The following is a 13,262-nucleotide window of genomic DNA, read 5'->3' as shown; positions in this document are numbered from 1 at the left end:
AATGCAGTGCTCACTCAGCACTGACCCTCTGACGGTGCAGTGCTCACTCAGCACTGACCCTCTGACAATGCAGTGCTCACTCAGCACTGACCCTCTGACAATGCAGTGCTCACTCAGCACTGACCCTCTGACGGTGCAGTGCTCACTCAGCACTGACCCTCTGACAATGCAGTGCTCACTCAGCACTGACCCTCTGACAGTGCAGTGCTCACTCAGCACTGACCCTCTGACAGTGCAGTGCTCACTCAGCAGTGACCCTCTGACAGTGCAGTGCTCACTCAGCACTGACCCTCTGACAATGCAGTGCTCACTCAGCAGTGACCCTCTGACAGTGCAGTGCTCACCATGCAGTGCCCTGGCTGCATTGGTCTGAATTTGATTCTCTTGTTTTCGATGGGAGCCCTGAATTTGGAACCCTTCATGAGTGACAGCTGCCTGGTGAAAGTTCCTTGGCGACGGGTCCCTCTGGATATTGAGCCCAGGGAGAGGCAGGGTGGGAATAAAGCCTTTGGCAGTGACTGTTAAGGCGGAGAGCAGTTGATCAATGCTCCCCCCCCCCACTCCTCCAGGTCATTGTGGCCCCCAATATGGTGGTGAACCTGGCTGATGTGGGGGGTTGCCCCATAAATCAGAACAAAAGGAACATGACCATGTCTGAACAGGAGGGATGGGGAGATGATGTGTCCCCCTTCAGAGTGGGACAGGTACGGGGTCTGAGAAGTGAAACAGCAGGACATGAGTGGTCCCTGTAGAATGGCCTTCAATCTAAAGCCAAACCAGCCTACAGCAGAATCTAATATTAGTAACAGCTGTCTCTCAGTCCGGTCAACAGTTTCAGATTGTTCCCAGTGTTTGTTGACAGTATCTGGAGCTCTCTCTCTCTCTCTCTCTCTCCTTCCCTGTGAAAGCTTGTCTCTGACTTTGAAACGGCGGCAGTTCCTTCAGGAGCTAACCTGCTTCCCCAACATTGGATCAGACAGTGAGGAGCTCACTGCTGACCAGTTTACAGCGGATTAGCAGATCCCCTCTGATCTCTTACCTCAGTCAGTCAGAGGTGGGCACAGACTGAGATATTCCCCCACCGTCTCCCACCTCCTCCGGTCTCTCGCTGTCTCTGAAGGTAAGGGAGTGGCTGATAATAAACTCTAGCACGGAGTTCAGGTTGGACAGGGTGGGGCAAGCAGTGGGAGGTCTGAACAAAACTACACTGGGTCCCTCGTCCAGGGAGGGAGCTGCCCCTGTGTTATCCAGCAGGGAGCTGAGTGGTGTTGGGAGAGCCAGAGGCGGATAGTTTTGATTTGAATTATTTTGTCCCATGGACCTAGGTATAGTGAAAGGTTTTGTTTTGCTGTACAGTACGGGCAGGTTATTACTATGCAAAGTGCATTAGGGTCATAGATCAGAGCACGGAATACAATGTTACAGCTGCAGAGAAGGTGAACTAGGAATGAGATCAACATTAAATGTGGCATTTGAGAGGTCTATTCAGAAGTCTAATGACAGCAGGGAGGAAGCTGTTTGTGAATATATTTGTACATCTATACAAATTTTTATATCTTCTGCCCAATGGAAGGGTTTGGAAGTGAGTATAAATGGGTGGGAGGGGTCTTTGGTGATGTTGGTTGCTCTCCCCGGGCAGTGGGAAGTGTAGACGTAGTCAATGGATGGGAGGCTGGTTTGTGAGATGGACTGGGCTGGCTGCACACTCCCTGTTGTTGTTAAAGTGGACATGCATGAAGAGACAAACGGCAAAATAAAACAGGAGATACTGAGAATTGGGATGAATTCTGGGAGAAGAAGGTTTATGTGGAGGAAAAGGCCAGCACGGAATTGCTGGGTCAAATAGCCATCAGTGCAATTCGGTGTAATGAGCAGCTCTGTCAGACACAATCGATGAACTGCAGGTACTGACGGCAGGGAGTTCATCGTCACAATCAGGACAACAACCACAGGGTCAATACTGAGGGAGCGGGCAATGTCAGAGGGTCAGTGCTGAGGGAGTGCCGCACTGTCAGAGGGTCAGTGCTGAGGGAGTGCCACACTGTCTGAGGGTCAGTGCTGAGGGAATGCTGCACGTTTGGAGGGTCAGTGCTGAGTGAGCGCCGCACTGTCGGAGGGTCAGTGCTGAGGGAATGCTGCACGTTTGGAGGGTCAGTGCTGAGTGCCACTCTGTGTAAGGGTCAGTGCTGAGGGAGCACCACACTGTCGGGAGTTCAGTGCTGCACTGTCAGAAGGTCAGTGCTGAGGGAATGGGCATTGTCAGAGGGTCAGTGCTGATGCAGTGGACACTGTCAGAGGGTCAGTGCTGAGAGAGCCCACACTGTTGGGGGTGGTGGGAGGGGTCAGTGCTGAGTGTGCGGGCACTGTCAGAGGGCCACTGCTGAGGTAGTGCTGCACTGTCGGAGGGTCAGTGCTGAGGGAGCAGGCACATCTAGTGAGTCAGTGCTGAGGGAGCGGGCACTGTCAGAGAGTCAGTGCTGAGTGAGTGCCGGTCTGTCAGAGGGTCAGTGCTGAGGGTGCGGGCACTGTCAGAGGGTCAGTGCTGAGTGAGTGCCGCTCTGTCGGAGGGTCAGTGCTGATGGTGCGGGCACTGTCAGAGGGTCAGTGCTGAGTGAGTGCCGCTCTGTCGGAGGGTCAGTGCTGAGGGAGCGGGCACTGTCAGAGGGTCAGTGCTGAGGGAGTGGGCACTGTCAGAGGGTCAGTGCTGAGGGAGTGCCGCACTGTTGGGGGGGTGAGCGCTGTTGGAGCAGGCACTGTCAGAAGTGCAGTGCTGAGGTAGTGCTGCACTGTCGGAGGGTCAGTGCTGAGGGAGCGGGCACTCTCACAGGGTCAGAGCTGAGTAAGTGCCACGCTGTCAGAGGGCCAGTGCTGAGGGTGCGGGCACTGTCAGAGGGCTAGTGCTGAGAGAGTGCCACACTGTCAGAGGGTTCAGTGTTGTGGGAGTGCTGCACTGTCAGAGGATCAGCGCTAAGGGAGTGCCAAACTGTTGGAGGGTTCAGCGCTGAGGGAGTGCCTCACTATCGGAGGGTCAGTACTGAGGGAGTCCCGCACTGTTGAAGGGTCAATGCTGAGGGACTGCTGCATTGTCAGAGGGTCAGTGCTGAGGGAGTGCTGCACTGTCAGACTGTCAGTGCTGAGGGAGTGCCGCACTGTCAGAGGGTCAGTGCTCAGGGAGTGCCGCACTGTCAGAGGGTCAGTGCTGAGGGAGTGCCGCACTGTCAGAGGGTCAGTGCTGAGGGAGTGCCGCACTGTTGGAGGGTCAGTGCTGAGGGAGTGCCGCACTGTCGGAGGGTCAGTGCTGAGGGAGTGCCACACTGTTGGAAGGTCAGTGCTGAGGGAGTGCCGCACTGTCGGAGGGTCAGTGCTGAGTGAGCGCCGCACTGTCGGAGTGTCAGTGCTGAGGGAGTGCCGCATTGTCGAAGGGTCAGTGCTGAGGGAGTGCTGCACTGTCAGACTGTCAGTGCTGAGGGAGTGCCGCACTGACGGCGGGTCAGTGCTGAGGGAGTGCCGCACTGTCAGAGGGTCAGTGCTGAGGGAGTGCCGCACTGTCGAAGGGTCAATGCTGAGGGAGTGCCGCACTGTCAGAGGGTCAGTGCTGAGGGATTGCCGCACTGTCAGAGAGTCAGTGCTGAGGGAGTGCCGCACTGTCGGAGGATCAATGCTGAGGGAGTGCCGCACTGTCAGAGGGTCAGTGCTGAGGGATTGCCGCACTGTCAGAGGGTCAGTGCTGAGTGAGCACTGCACTGTCGGAGGGTCAGTGCTGAGGGAGTGCCACACTGTTGGAGAGTCAGTGCTGAGGGAGTGCCGTACTGTCAGAGGGTCAGTGCTGAGAGAGTGCCGCACTGTCGGAGGGTCACTGCTAAGTGAGTGCCGCACTGTCGGAGGGTCAGTGCTGAGGGAGTGCCGCACTGTCGCAGGGTCAGTGCTGAGGGAGTGCCGCACTGTCGGATATGCAATTCCTTTTCATGATCCCACACAGTCTAATTTTGAAAGACAGGTGGATATTCCCCATGGTGCCTCTGGCCAGAATTTACCCTTTGGCCAACATCCCCAGTGAGCTGGAATGATCTTCCCGTTGTGGCTTGTGGGATCGTGCTGTGTGAGATTTGCTCTTTTGTTTCCTTTATTCCAACAGTGCCAACAGTCCACGGCCTATAAAGTAATTTTGTGCATCCTTAGGTTGTGAAAGTGCTTAATAATTGAAAGCCTTCTTTTCCTGTACAGGTCCCTGCAGATCTCGGAAGGTGACGCCAAGCATTCCCGATGGATCCTGATCCCCAGCTGCTGTTGGTGACTGGTATCTCCCAGTTGCTGTATTCTGTGAAACCTTCCTGTTGTTTAATTTGCTGCCTGCTCTCGGGTCATCACAGCCCTTTGTATTTCCGTTCCCACGTGTCCCCCCGACGCCCTTGGAAGTGCCCTCTCTCTGCCCTCCTGAGTACCACCTGCCAGCTTTGGCAAGATATTTAACCACAGCTGCATTCGCCCTCCAGACCAATCCATCTCCTTGCCTGACAAGGAGACACCTTTGGTATCCGGTAATCCCAGTGGATGGCTTGGGGTGTTATGGACCAGGCCTGACCCCCCCCCTCAAAACATGTCAAGAAAGTAGCCCAGAGCCCAACTTTGCTCGTTGTTTGAAGCAAGTAGATATTCCAGGAGAGATGTGGTTGGTCAAACCACTTAGTTTTAAACAAAACAAAATTTATTTACATAGTTAATGACCAAAACACAAAGAAAACAGAATACCAAATAACGCAACCTATCCAATACCCCAGTAGGTCATCCCAACTTAATAACGCTGTTCCAAATACTCACAACAATCCCCATAAACCCTCCTTGGCACATAAGGCCGAATCAAATCCAGGGTCTGACAGGAGCGATGTCAGAGAGAGAGGGAGGATCAGCATGGACCTGTTTCTGTGGGTCTAGCAGCTTCACAACTGCCTGTTAAAGCCAAACCAAACCAGAGGAGAGCTTACCTGGGAGAACTGTCCCTTTCATTGTACAAGTGTTTTATTTAAAACTTGAAAGCCCTTTGACTGAGGCAGTATCTGTTAGCTATAATCAAACTGGCCTTAAACTCCTTCAAATCCAGACCTTTCGGAATCGCTGCTTTTACAACCTCTCTGAAAAAAATTCCAAGGGCAGCATAGCCTTGTTAAAGCAGCAGCTTCATCATGGGGGTCATACTCTCTCACAATGGGATCAAATCCTGCCATCACGGTGAAATCTGGAATGTGACACTGGTCTCGGTAATGGAAACCAGCATCGATTATTAAATAAAATCCCATCAGGTTCACTAAAGTTCTTCAGAGAAGGAAATCTGCCATCCTTACCTGGTCTGGCCTACAAGCCGCCAGAAATGCAGGCCACTGTAAACTGCTCTCTGAACTGGTCTAGCAAGCTGCTCAGTTGAAGGGCAATTTGTTATGGACAGCCACCGGTGAGAACTACATAACTTGATAGAAGAAATGGAACTTCCATTAACATCATTGTGGGTCTACCTACAGCACATGGACTGCAGCGGTTCAAGAAGGCAGTTCATCCTCACCTTCTCCAGGGCAACTAGGGATGGACAATACATACTAACTCAGCCAGTGACACCAACATCCCATAAACTGATTCATAAAATCCCACCTCAATCCCACCCCAATCAGTGAAATTCCAATTAAATTTAAAAAGTCCGGAATTGAAAACTAGTTTAAGTGATAGTGACCATTAAACCATTGTCTATAGTTGAAAACACCCACCTGGGTCACTAATGTTCTTTAGGGATGGAAATCAACCCTCCTTACCCAGTCTGGCCTACACATGACTCCAGACCCACAGTGATATGGTTGACTCTTTATGCCCTCTGGGCAATATGTAGCGAGCCACTCATTTCAAGGGCAATTAGGAATGGGCACAGAAATGCTAGGCGCATGGTGGCTCAGTGGTTAGCAATATCACCTCACAATGCCAGGGACCTGGGTTCAATTCCAGCCTCGGGCAACTGTCTGTGTGGAGTTTGCACATTCTCCCCGTGTCTGCGTGGGTTTCCTCTGGGTGCTCTGGTTTCCTCCCACAGTCCAAAGATGCGCAGGTCAGGTGGGGTGGGTTGGCCATGGGAATTGCTGGGTTTCAGGGATAAGGTAAGGTGGGTGCAGGTCTGGGTGGGATGCTCTTCAGTGTGGACTCAATGGGCTGAATGGCCTGCTCCCACCCTGTAGGGATTTGATGATTACCAGTGATGCCAACATCCCATGGATTAATTATTTCATAATAACACTGCTCATTTTGTTCTTTTCACTTGTAGGTTTCGGTCCATTCCGCCAGCACCTCACCAACCCAAGCTGGGCTGCTGTTCAGGTATTGAGACCAACACGAGAATATCATTGACCTTCCCTTCGATCTTAGCTCACCGGCTTCAGTGATAACTCATGATCGGAGGGTTGTGGGTTCAAGCCCCAGTTGAGAAACTTGACTGTAAAATCCAGACTGGTGCCTTACTCAGGGAATGTGGTCCGATCAGAGATGCTGCTTTTTCAGAGACAGCAATAAACACTGCCGTCCCCCTCCATAAGAAGTAGGAACAGGAGTAGGCCATTTGGCCCCTCAAGCCTATTCCACCATTCAATAAGGTCATGGCTGATATGACACTCCTCAGGTCCACTATCCTGCCCTTTCCCCAGAACCCCCTGATTCCCCGATTGATCAAGAATCTATTGATCTCAGCCTTAAATTAGAACTCAGCAAAGAGTTCCCAAGACTCACAACCCTCTGAGTGAAGAAATTCCTCTTCATCTCCATCTTAGGTTAGTGCCCCTTTACTCTGAGACTGTTCCCTCTGGTACTAGACTCTCCCATGAGGGGGAACATCCGCTCAGCATTGGCCTTGTCAGTGGTAGCTCAGTTCAATTTCTGGCCAATGGTAACCCCCATTGATAGTGGGAGATTCGGTGATGGTAATGCCATTGAATGTCAAAGGACAACAGTCTCAGCATTGACCCTGTCGAGCTCTTTAAGAATTGTATGTTTCAGGGTGACTGAGAACACAGAGCCTGTTGCTGTTGTTTAGAGGTTCTGTCTAGACCAGAAAATTGGGGATGGGGTGGTGCGAATAATGTTCCTGCTCTTTGATTGGATGAGTACCACGGTCTTTCATATCCACTTTCAAGAGACAAACAGGGTCTGACCTCACCTGAAAAACAGTGCCTCCTACAGGACTGGAGGTCCCCAGCATTATCCCAAGCCATTGGTCTTTGTGCTCAGGTGTCTGCCCAGGCACTCAGTGAGAACTGTTTCCACACAGGGGTATGGTTGGGAGCCATTGAAACATTAGGATTAGAAATCCTACCTTATTTGTTTATCTATCTGGCTTCCCAACCTTCCATCTCCACTCACGGCGTGTCACTGAACCTGTTCATCTTGAAGAACATAAAAACCGACAGAACTGCAGATGCTGGAAATCAGAAACAAAACCAGAAATTGCTGGAAAAGCTCAGTGGGTCCGGCAGCATCTGTGGAGAGAAATCAGGTTGTGAAGAAGGGACATTGGATCCAAAACATGAACTGTTTCTCTCTCCACAGATTCTGCCAGACCTGCTGAATTTCCCCAGCACTTTCTGTTTCTGATCTCCAGCCATCCACAATTGTTTGGTCTCTGTTTGACCTCTCTATTAGAACAGCGAACTGTACAGCACAGGAACAGGCCCTTCGGCCCACGATGTTGTGCTGACCATGATACCAAATTAAACTAATCTCTTCTGTCTGCCCGCGGTCCATATATCTCTCCTGTTGATAGGTGCCACCCTAGTTTCATGGATTGTTCAGGGGTGCAGTCGGGGGAAACATGAGAGGATTGTGCTCAGTCCACTGTGCTTGCAGCCAGGATAGATTAGATTAGATTAGATTAGATTAGATTAGATTAGATTACTTACAGTGTGGAAACAGGCCCTTCGGCCCAACAAGTCCACACCGACCCGCCGAAGCGCAACCCACCCATACCCCTACATTTACCCCTTACCTAACACTACGGGCAATTTAGCATGGCCAATTCACCTGACCTGCACATCTTTCGACTGTGGGAGGAAACCGGAGCACCCGGAGGACACCCACGCAGACACGGGGAGAATGTGCAAACTCCACACAGTCAGTCGCCTGAGAAGGGAATTGAACCCGGGTCTCTGGCGCTGTGAGGCAGCAGTGCTAACCACTGTGCCACCGTGCCGCCCAAAATAGCTCCTAACCTTTCAGATCCTGCCATGGTTTTGACAATAAGATGAAATGTTTTTGCTAATTGATGGTACTCCAGGATAACGTGCCTTGTTTTGAAAAGTGACTATCCCCACCTCATTCCCTGCCAGACACTAATCAACATGGTTCTTCCTTAGTGCCATTCTCCATGGATCTCCCGGTCTCAGTGGAATGAGCACTTCTGTCCTGTGATTATTTGGCTACGATGGTATCGCAGATGGAATTCTATCTTTGTATTCAGTGCCTCCACAACCATTCCCTGACCCACAGCTCCTCCATTCTGTACCATTGTGGCTAATCTTCACCCACCCACCCACTCCCCGTTTCCCCCGCTCCCCGCCACGCCCCCCCAAAATAACTCTCTCTGTGCCAGTCTCAAAAATCAACAACGGAGCATCCATTAGCCTCTGGGATGCAGAATCTCGAAGGTTCCTCCGATTGGCCCCTTATCCTGAGACTGTGCCCCGGAGTGTTTGATCAGCGGGAATCAGTCTCTACCCCCTGCAGTCCTTTCACAATTTACCCCCTGCAGCCCTTTCACAATCTCGTACATCTCAATGAGGTGTCACCTCCCTTTGCCCCTAAACTCTGGAGAATATCAGGCCAGGTTGCTGAGCCCATCCTTACTCCAGAGTGCTGCCTCCATACTGCTGCTAACACAACACACCCTTCCCTGAGATAAGGCCACCCAAGCTGCACATGGTATTCCAGGTGGGATATGGACATTCAGGACAATACATGAATCTGTTACACTGTTTTATACAATCCACAGGAACTAAAGAAATTAGGCTCCGGGGACAAAATTCGGCTGGAAACGGTTGAACTACCTGTTCACTACCAGCGGGTCCGGGAGATACTGAGCAGGATCTGGGAAACCCAACAGCCACAGGTATCTTATTCTGGAAAATTCCCTGGCCCAGCACTGTCCACAGTCACTTTGCTGCCTGTGGTCCTCAGTTCCTCTTGATGACCCCGAGCAGCTGCTGCCTATTTGCATGGTGATTTTGTTTTATAACTTGAAGTGGACAGAGCAGAGCTGAAGACAATCAGAGGTCTCAAGAGTGAGTCGATCTTCTCCACCAGAGAGAGTGAGTTTACATGAACTGGTGGGTGGTTCCAGCACATGATGGGAGCAATGTGAGTGTGTGTGAGAGAGATAGAGAGGATGTGTGAGAGAGATAGATTGTATAAGCAAACGAGTGTGAGAGAACGAATGTGACAGTGAACGTGACAGAGTGCAAGAGTGAAAATGTGTGTGACAGAGCATGAGTGTGAAAGTGATAGTGAAAGTGATAGAGATAGTACGTGTGAAGCTGAGAGGGAGTGTGTGTGTGTGTGTGTGTGTGTAAAACAGAGAGAGTGAATGTGGGAGTGTGAATTTGAAAGAATGAATGAGTGTGTGAGAGAGTGGGAGTGAGAGAATGAAAGTTTGAAGGAGTGTTCAGTGAGAGATGATGAGTGAAAGAGTGGTGAGTGAGAGAGTGGGAGAGTGGGAGTGACATTTTGAAGGGGTGAGAGAGAGACAGTGGGAGTGTGAGAGTGTTTGCATAAACAAACAGCAGGTGAGAAGTGAATGAGCTGAACTGTGATGCTTTGGGAGTGAGATTCTGCTGTGAATTGGCCTCAGAAACACAGGCACGAGGCAAGAGGCAAGAGGGTAGCATCAGTCTGGTGGTGCCAACGGGTACCATATGTTCACCAGCGAGAATCAGAGAGACACAGGCAGGGATAGAGAACTGGGTAGGACAATAACGGCATGGTTTCACTTTCACTGGGAAAACATTGCAGCGTCTGAGCGTGAAGTGATCCCACTCTGTGTCTGGTTTTGTTTAGCTGGCTGTGCATGTCGGAGTAGGAACAGCATCGAAGCTGATCATTCTCGAACAGTGTGCCAGGAACCAGGGATATAAAGATCCTGATGTTTGTGGTTGCTATGCAGCAGGAAGCTGCTGTGTGGATGGAGGGCCTGAGAAGATCGAGTCACTCATCAACATGAGATCTGTCTGTAAGAACCTTGCTGGACTGGACATTGCTATCATTTATTCCAGGGATGCAGGGAGGTCAGTAACTGTGACAGAAATACCTCGACAGTTTACAGATCCACTCATTCCTACAAGTGCAGCGATGAAATCAACTTCACAACCAGCAAGATATGAGCCAGTTCTGGAATGCACTGCCTGGGAGGGGGGTTATAGAGTCATAGAGCACGGAAACAGACTCTTCGGCCCAACCAGTCCGTGCCGACTTAACTAAACCAGTCCCACCTGCCTGCTCCTGGCCCGTATCCCTCCAAACCTTTCCTATTCATGTACAAATTTCTTTTAAACATTGTAACTGTGCCCACACCCACCACTTCCTCAGGAAGCTCATTCCACACATGAACACCCTCTGTTTAAAAACGTTGCTCCTCATGTCTTATGTAAATCTCTCTCCTCTCACCTTAACAATGTGTCCCCTAGTCTTGAAATCCCCCATCCCAGGGAAAAGACAATGATTATTAACCCTATCTATACCGCTCATTATTTTATAAATTCTATCAGGTCACCACTCAACCTCCTACGCTCCAGTGAAAAAAATCCCAGCGTTTCTTTATAACTCAAACTTTGCATACACAGCAACATCCTGGTAAATCTCTTCTGAACCCTCTCCAGATTAATAATATCCTACCTATAAGAGGGTGACAGGAACTGGACACAGTATTCCAGAAGAGGCCTCACCAATGTCCTGCACAATCTTAACATGATGTTCCAACTCCTACACTCAAAGGACCTTGAGGTGAAACCTCACAGCCTTTAAAAAGAGTTTGGCATGTCATAACACAGAGCGCAGGAACATGGCAGCATAGTAGATTGAGTGTAGCATTGGCAGTACAGACCCGATGGGCTGAAGGGTCTGCATCTGTGAGATACTAGATTATAAATTGAGACCAAACACTGCCCCATCCCCACAGGTAGGCTGAAGGTACAAACTCTCATGTGAAGAGTGAGTGGGTAATCTCAGAGATTTTACTGTGTGACTCCACTTGGGTATCAGCTCCTTCAACATCTGGGAAGAGGTGAACATCTGAACAGTGATTACCTTCTCCCATTTAAATAACAGACACAGACCTCTATCCCGTCCCCATGTGGGGGAATCACAGACACAGACCCCCGTCCCGTCAACATGTGGGGGAATCACAGACACAGACCCCCGTCCCGTCACCATGTGGGGGAAATCACAGACCCCCACGTCCCGTCACCGTGTGGGGGAATCACAGAACCCCCGTCCCGTCACCGTGGGGGGGAATCACAGACATCCCTCCCTTCACCATGGGGGGGGATGTCACAGACACAGACCCCCATCCCATCACCGTGGGGGGGAATCACAGACCCTCCTCCCATCCTTCCAGAAATCACACAGTTACATTCTATTATTTACTAATGAGCCTCAAGACCTTTCCTGGTGATGGTTAATATTCCAAGGTTGATTTGCTGGCAGGGAATAGAAACCATTCAGTTGTGAGTAAGGAGCCATATAAAGAAGTTCCATGCCTAAAACTGGGGGACCCTTGTGGTGCAGTGGTAGTGCCCTTACCCCTGGACCTGGAGGCCTGGTTTTGTGTCCCATCTGCTCCAGGCGATGGTAATAAGATTTCTGAACAAGTTGATTTGTGGAAATTATCTCAGTGTCTGGAATCCAGAAACAACTTGAGATGAGCCCATGTCTATTGTCTCCAGTGTAATGTGCTAAAGTACACATGACCCACACCAGGGGACCGCAACATGTTGACTTACTCTGAAGTGCTTACCTGAGGATGTTCAATTGACTTTTAAATGAAACATCTTTTTCAGGTATCTTTGTGAATATGCTTACTACCTTTCATTATACCATGGTAACCAGAAAGCTGCCTTTATTCACATCCCTCGGCTGAGCAATGGATTGACAGTGGAAAAGCTGGGAAAGGCTCTCTGGATGATTCTACAGGAGCTGCTGCACCAACTGGACACCCAGAGAGAACCATCGGTTTTGTGAACGATGCTCAGTGTCACACAGCACGGAAGCAGACCCTTCGGTCCAACGCGTCCATGCCTACCAAGATTCCCAAACTAAACTAGTCCCGTTTGGCCCATATCCCTTTATATCCTTCCTATCCATGTCTGGATGCCTTTTAAATGTAATTGTGTTGACCTCCACCACTTCCTCTGGCAGTTCATTCCATACATGCACCACCGTGTGTGTGAAACTGTTGCCCCCTCTGTCCCTTTTAAATCTTTCCCTCTCGCCCTAAACCTATGCCCCTCTAGTTTTGAACTCCCCACCCTGGGGAAAAGATCCCTTTCCTCAGCTTAAAGACTCACCCTCCATCCTGAATCCACACCAGTGTGAATGGTCTCACGTTGGTTGTGCTGTCTCCTTGCTCTCACGGGACCCCTGAAACCTCGAGGCTACATCGCAAGTTGTCCCTTTTGTTATTCTGTCTCGGAATGTGGTTGTTGGTCATCCCTAATTGCCCTGCAATCAGTAACTTTCTGGGGTCACTAAAACGCAGATGTTTCCTTAGCCGCCTGGAGTCAAATTTTGGGCAGGACAGCAGATTTCCCTCCCTGGAGGGCATTAGTGTCAGGAGGGTCAGACTAGAGTTTATAGAGACGTACAGCACAGAAACAGACCCTTCGGTCCAACCCATCTATGCCGACCAGATATCCCAACCCAATCTAGTCCCACCTGCCAGCACCCAGCCCATATCCCTCCAAACCCTTCTTATTCATATACCCATCCTGATGCCTCTTAAATGTTGAAATTGTACCAGCCTCCACCACTTCCTCTGGCAGCTCATTCCATACCCAGTCTTTCCCTGAAATAATGCCACAGGATCACTTACCTGGTGGGTATTGGGGGGGTTGGGGGGGAGGGGCTAATGCCTCATCAAACAGCACCACATTCCCCCAACACACCAATGCGCTGGGTTACACGCCCAACTTGTTCCCACCATTCTGATATAGAGGGGAGAGTTGCCAACGTAGTCAGTGTTGATATTATCAAAT

The 13,262-nt window shown here is 50.4% G+C and overlaps 2 protein-coding genes across 8 annotated transcripts in view; one reads left to right on the top strand and one right to left on the bottom strand.

Annotated features, from left to right (window-relative positions):
- Positions 1–1,110, bottom strand: part of fam169b (family with sequence similarity 169 member B) — a 40,284-nt gene extending 39,174 nt beyond the window's left edge. For all 5 annotated transcript variants that reach the window (XM_087982152.1, XM_087982155.1, XM_087982151.1 and 2 more), the window contains exon 1: positions 1,040–1,110. The gene's annotated coding sequence lies outside the window, so the exon portion shown is untranslated. The remainder of the gene's footprint in view (positions 1–1,039) is intronic.
- On the top strand, positions 881–13,037 carry pgpep1l (pyroglutamyl-peptidase I like). Of its 3 annotated transcripts, none has more exons than XM_043680647.2 (6): positions 881–1,120; positions 4,225–4,297; positions 6,299–6,351; positions 9,011–9,127; positions 10,072–10,298; positions 12,069–13,037. In XM_043680647.2, the coding sequence occupies exons 2-6, from the start codon at positions 4,264–4,266 to the stop codon at positions 12,247–12,249; spliced, it is 612 nt and encodes a 203-aa protein (XP_043536582.1). In that variant the 5' UTR covers positions 881–1,120; positions 4,225–4,263; the 3' UTR covers positions 12,250–13,037. The 3 variants fall into 3 exon arrangements, with proteins under 3 accessions (XP_043536582.1, XP_087838284.1, XP_087838283.1); XM_087982157.1 differs by lacking the exon at positions 881–1,120 and adding an exon at positions 1,271–1,325; XM_087982158.1 differs by lacking the exon at positions 9,011–9,127.
- The last annotated feature ends 225 nt before the right edge of the window (positions 13,038–13,262 follow it).

This window comes from Chiloscyllium plagiosum, unplaced genomic scaffold (assembly GCF_037043375.1).
Source record: "Chiloscyllium plagiosum isolate Xiang-an unplaced genomic scaffold, Cpla_swu_hap1 HiC_scaffold_42, whole genome shotgun sequence".
NCBI lineage: Eukaryota > Metazoa > Chordata > Chondrichthyes > Orectolobiformes > Hemiscylliidae > Chiloscyllium > Chiloscyllium plagiosum.
Note: the sequence above shows the minus strand (reverse complement) of the source record. Positions and strands in the feature narration are given on the sequence as shown.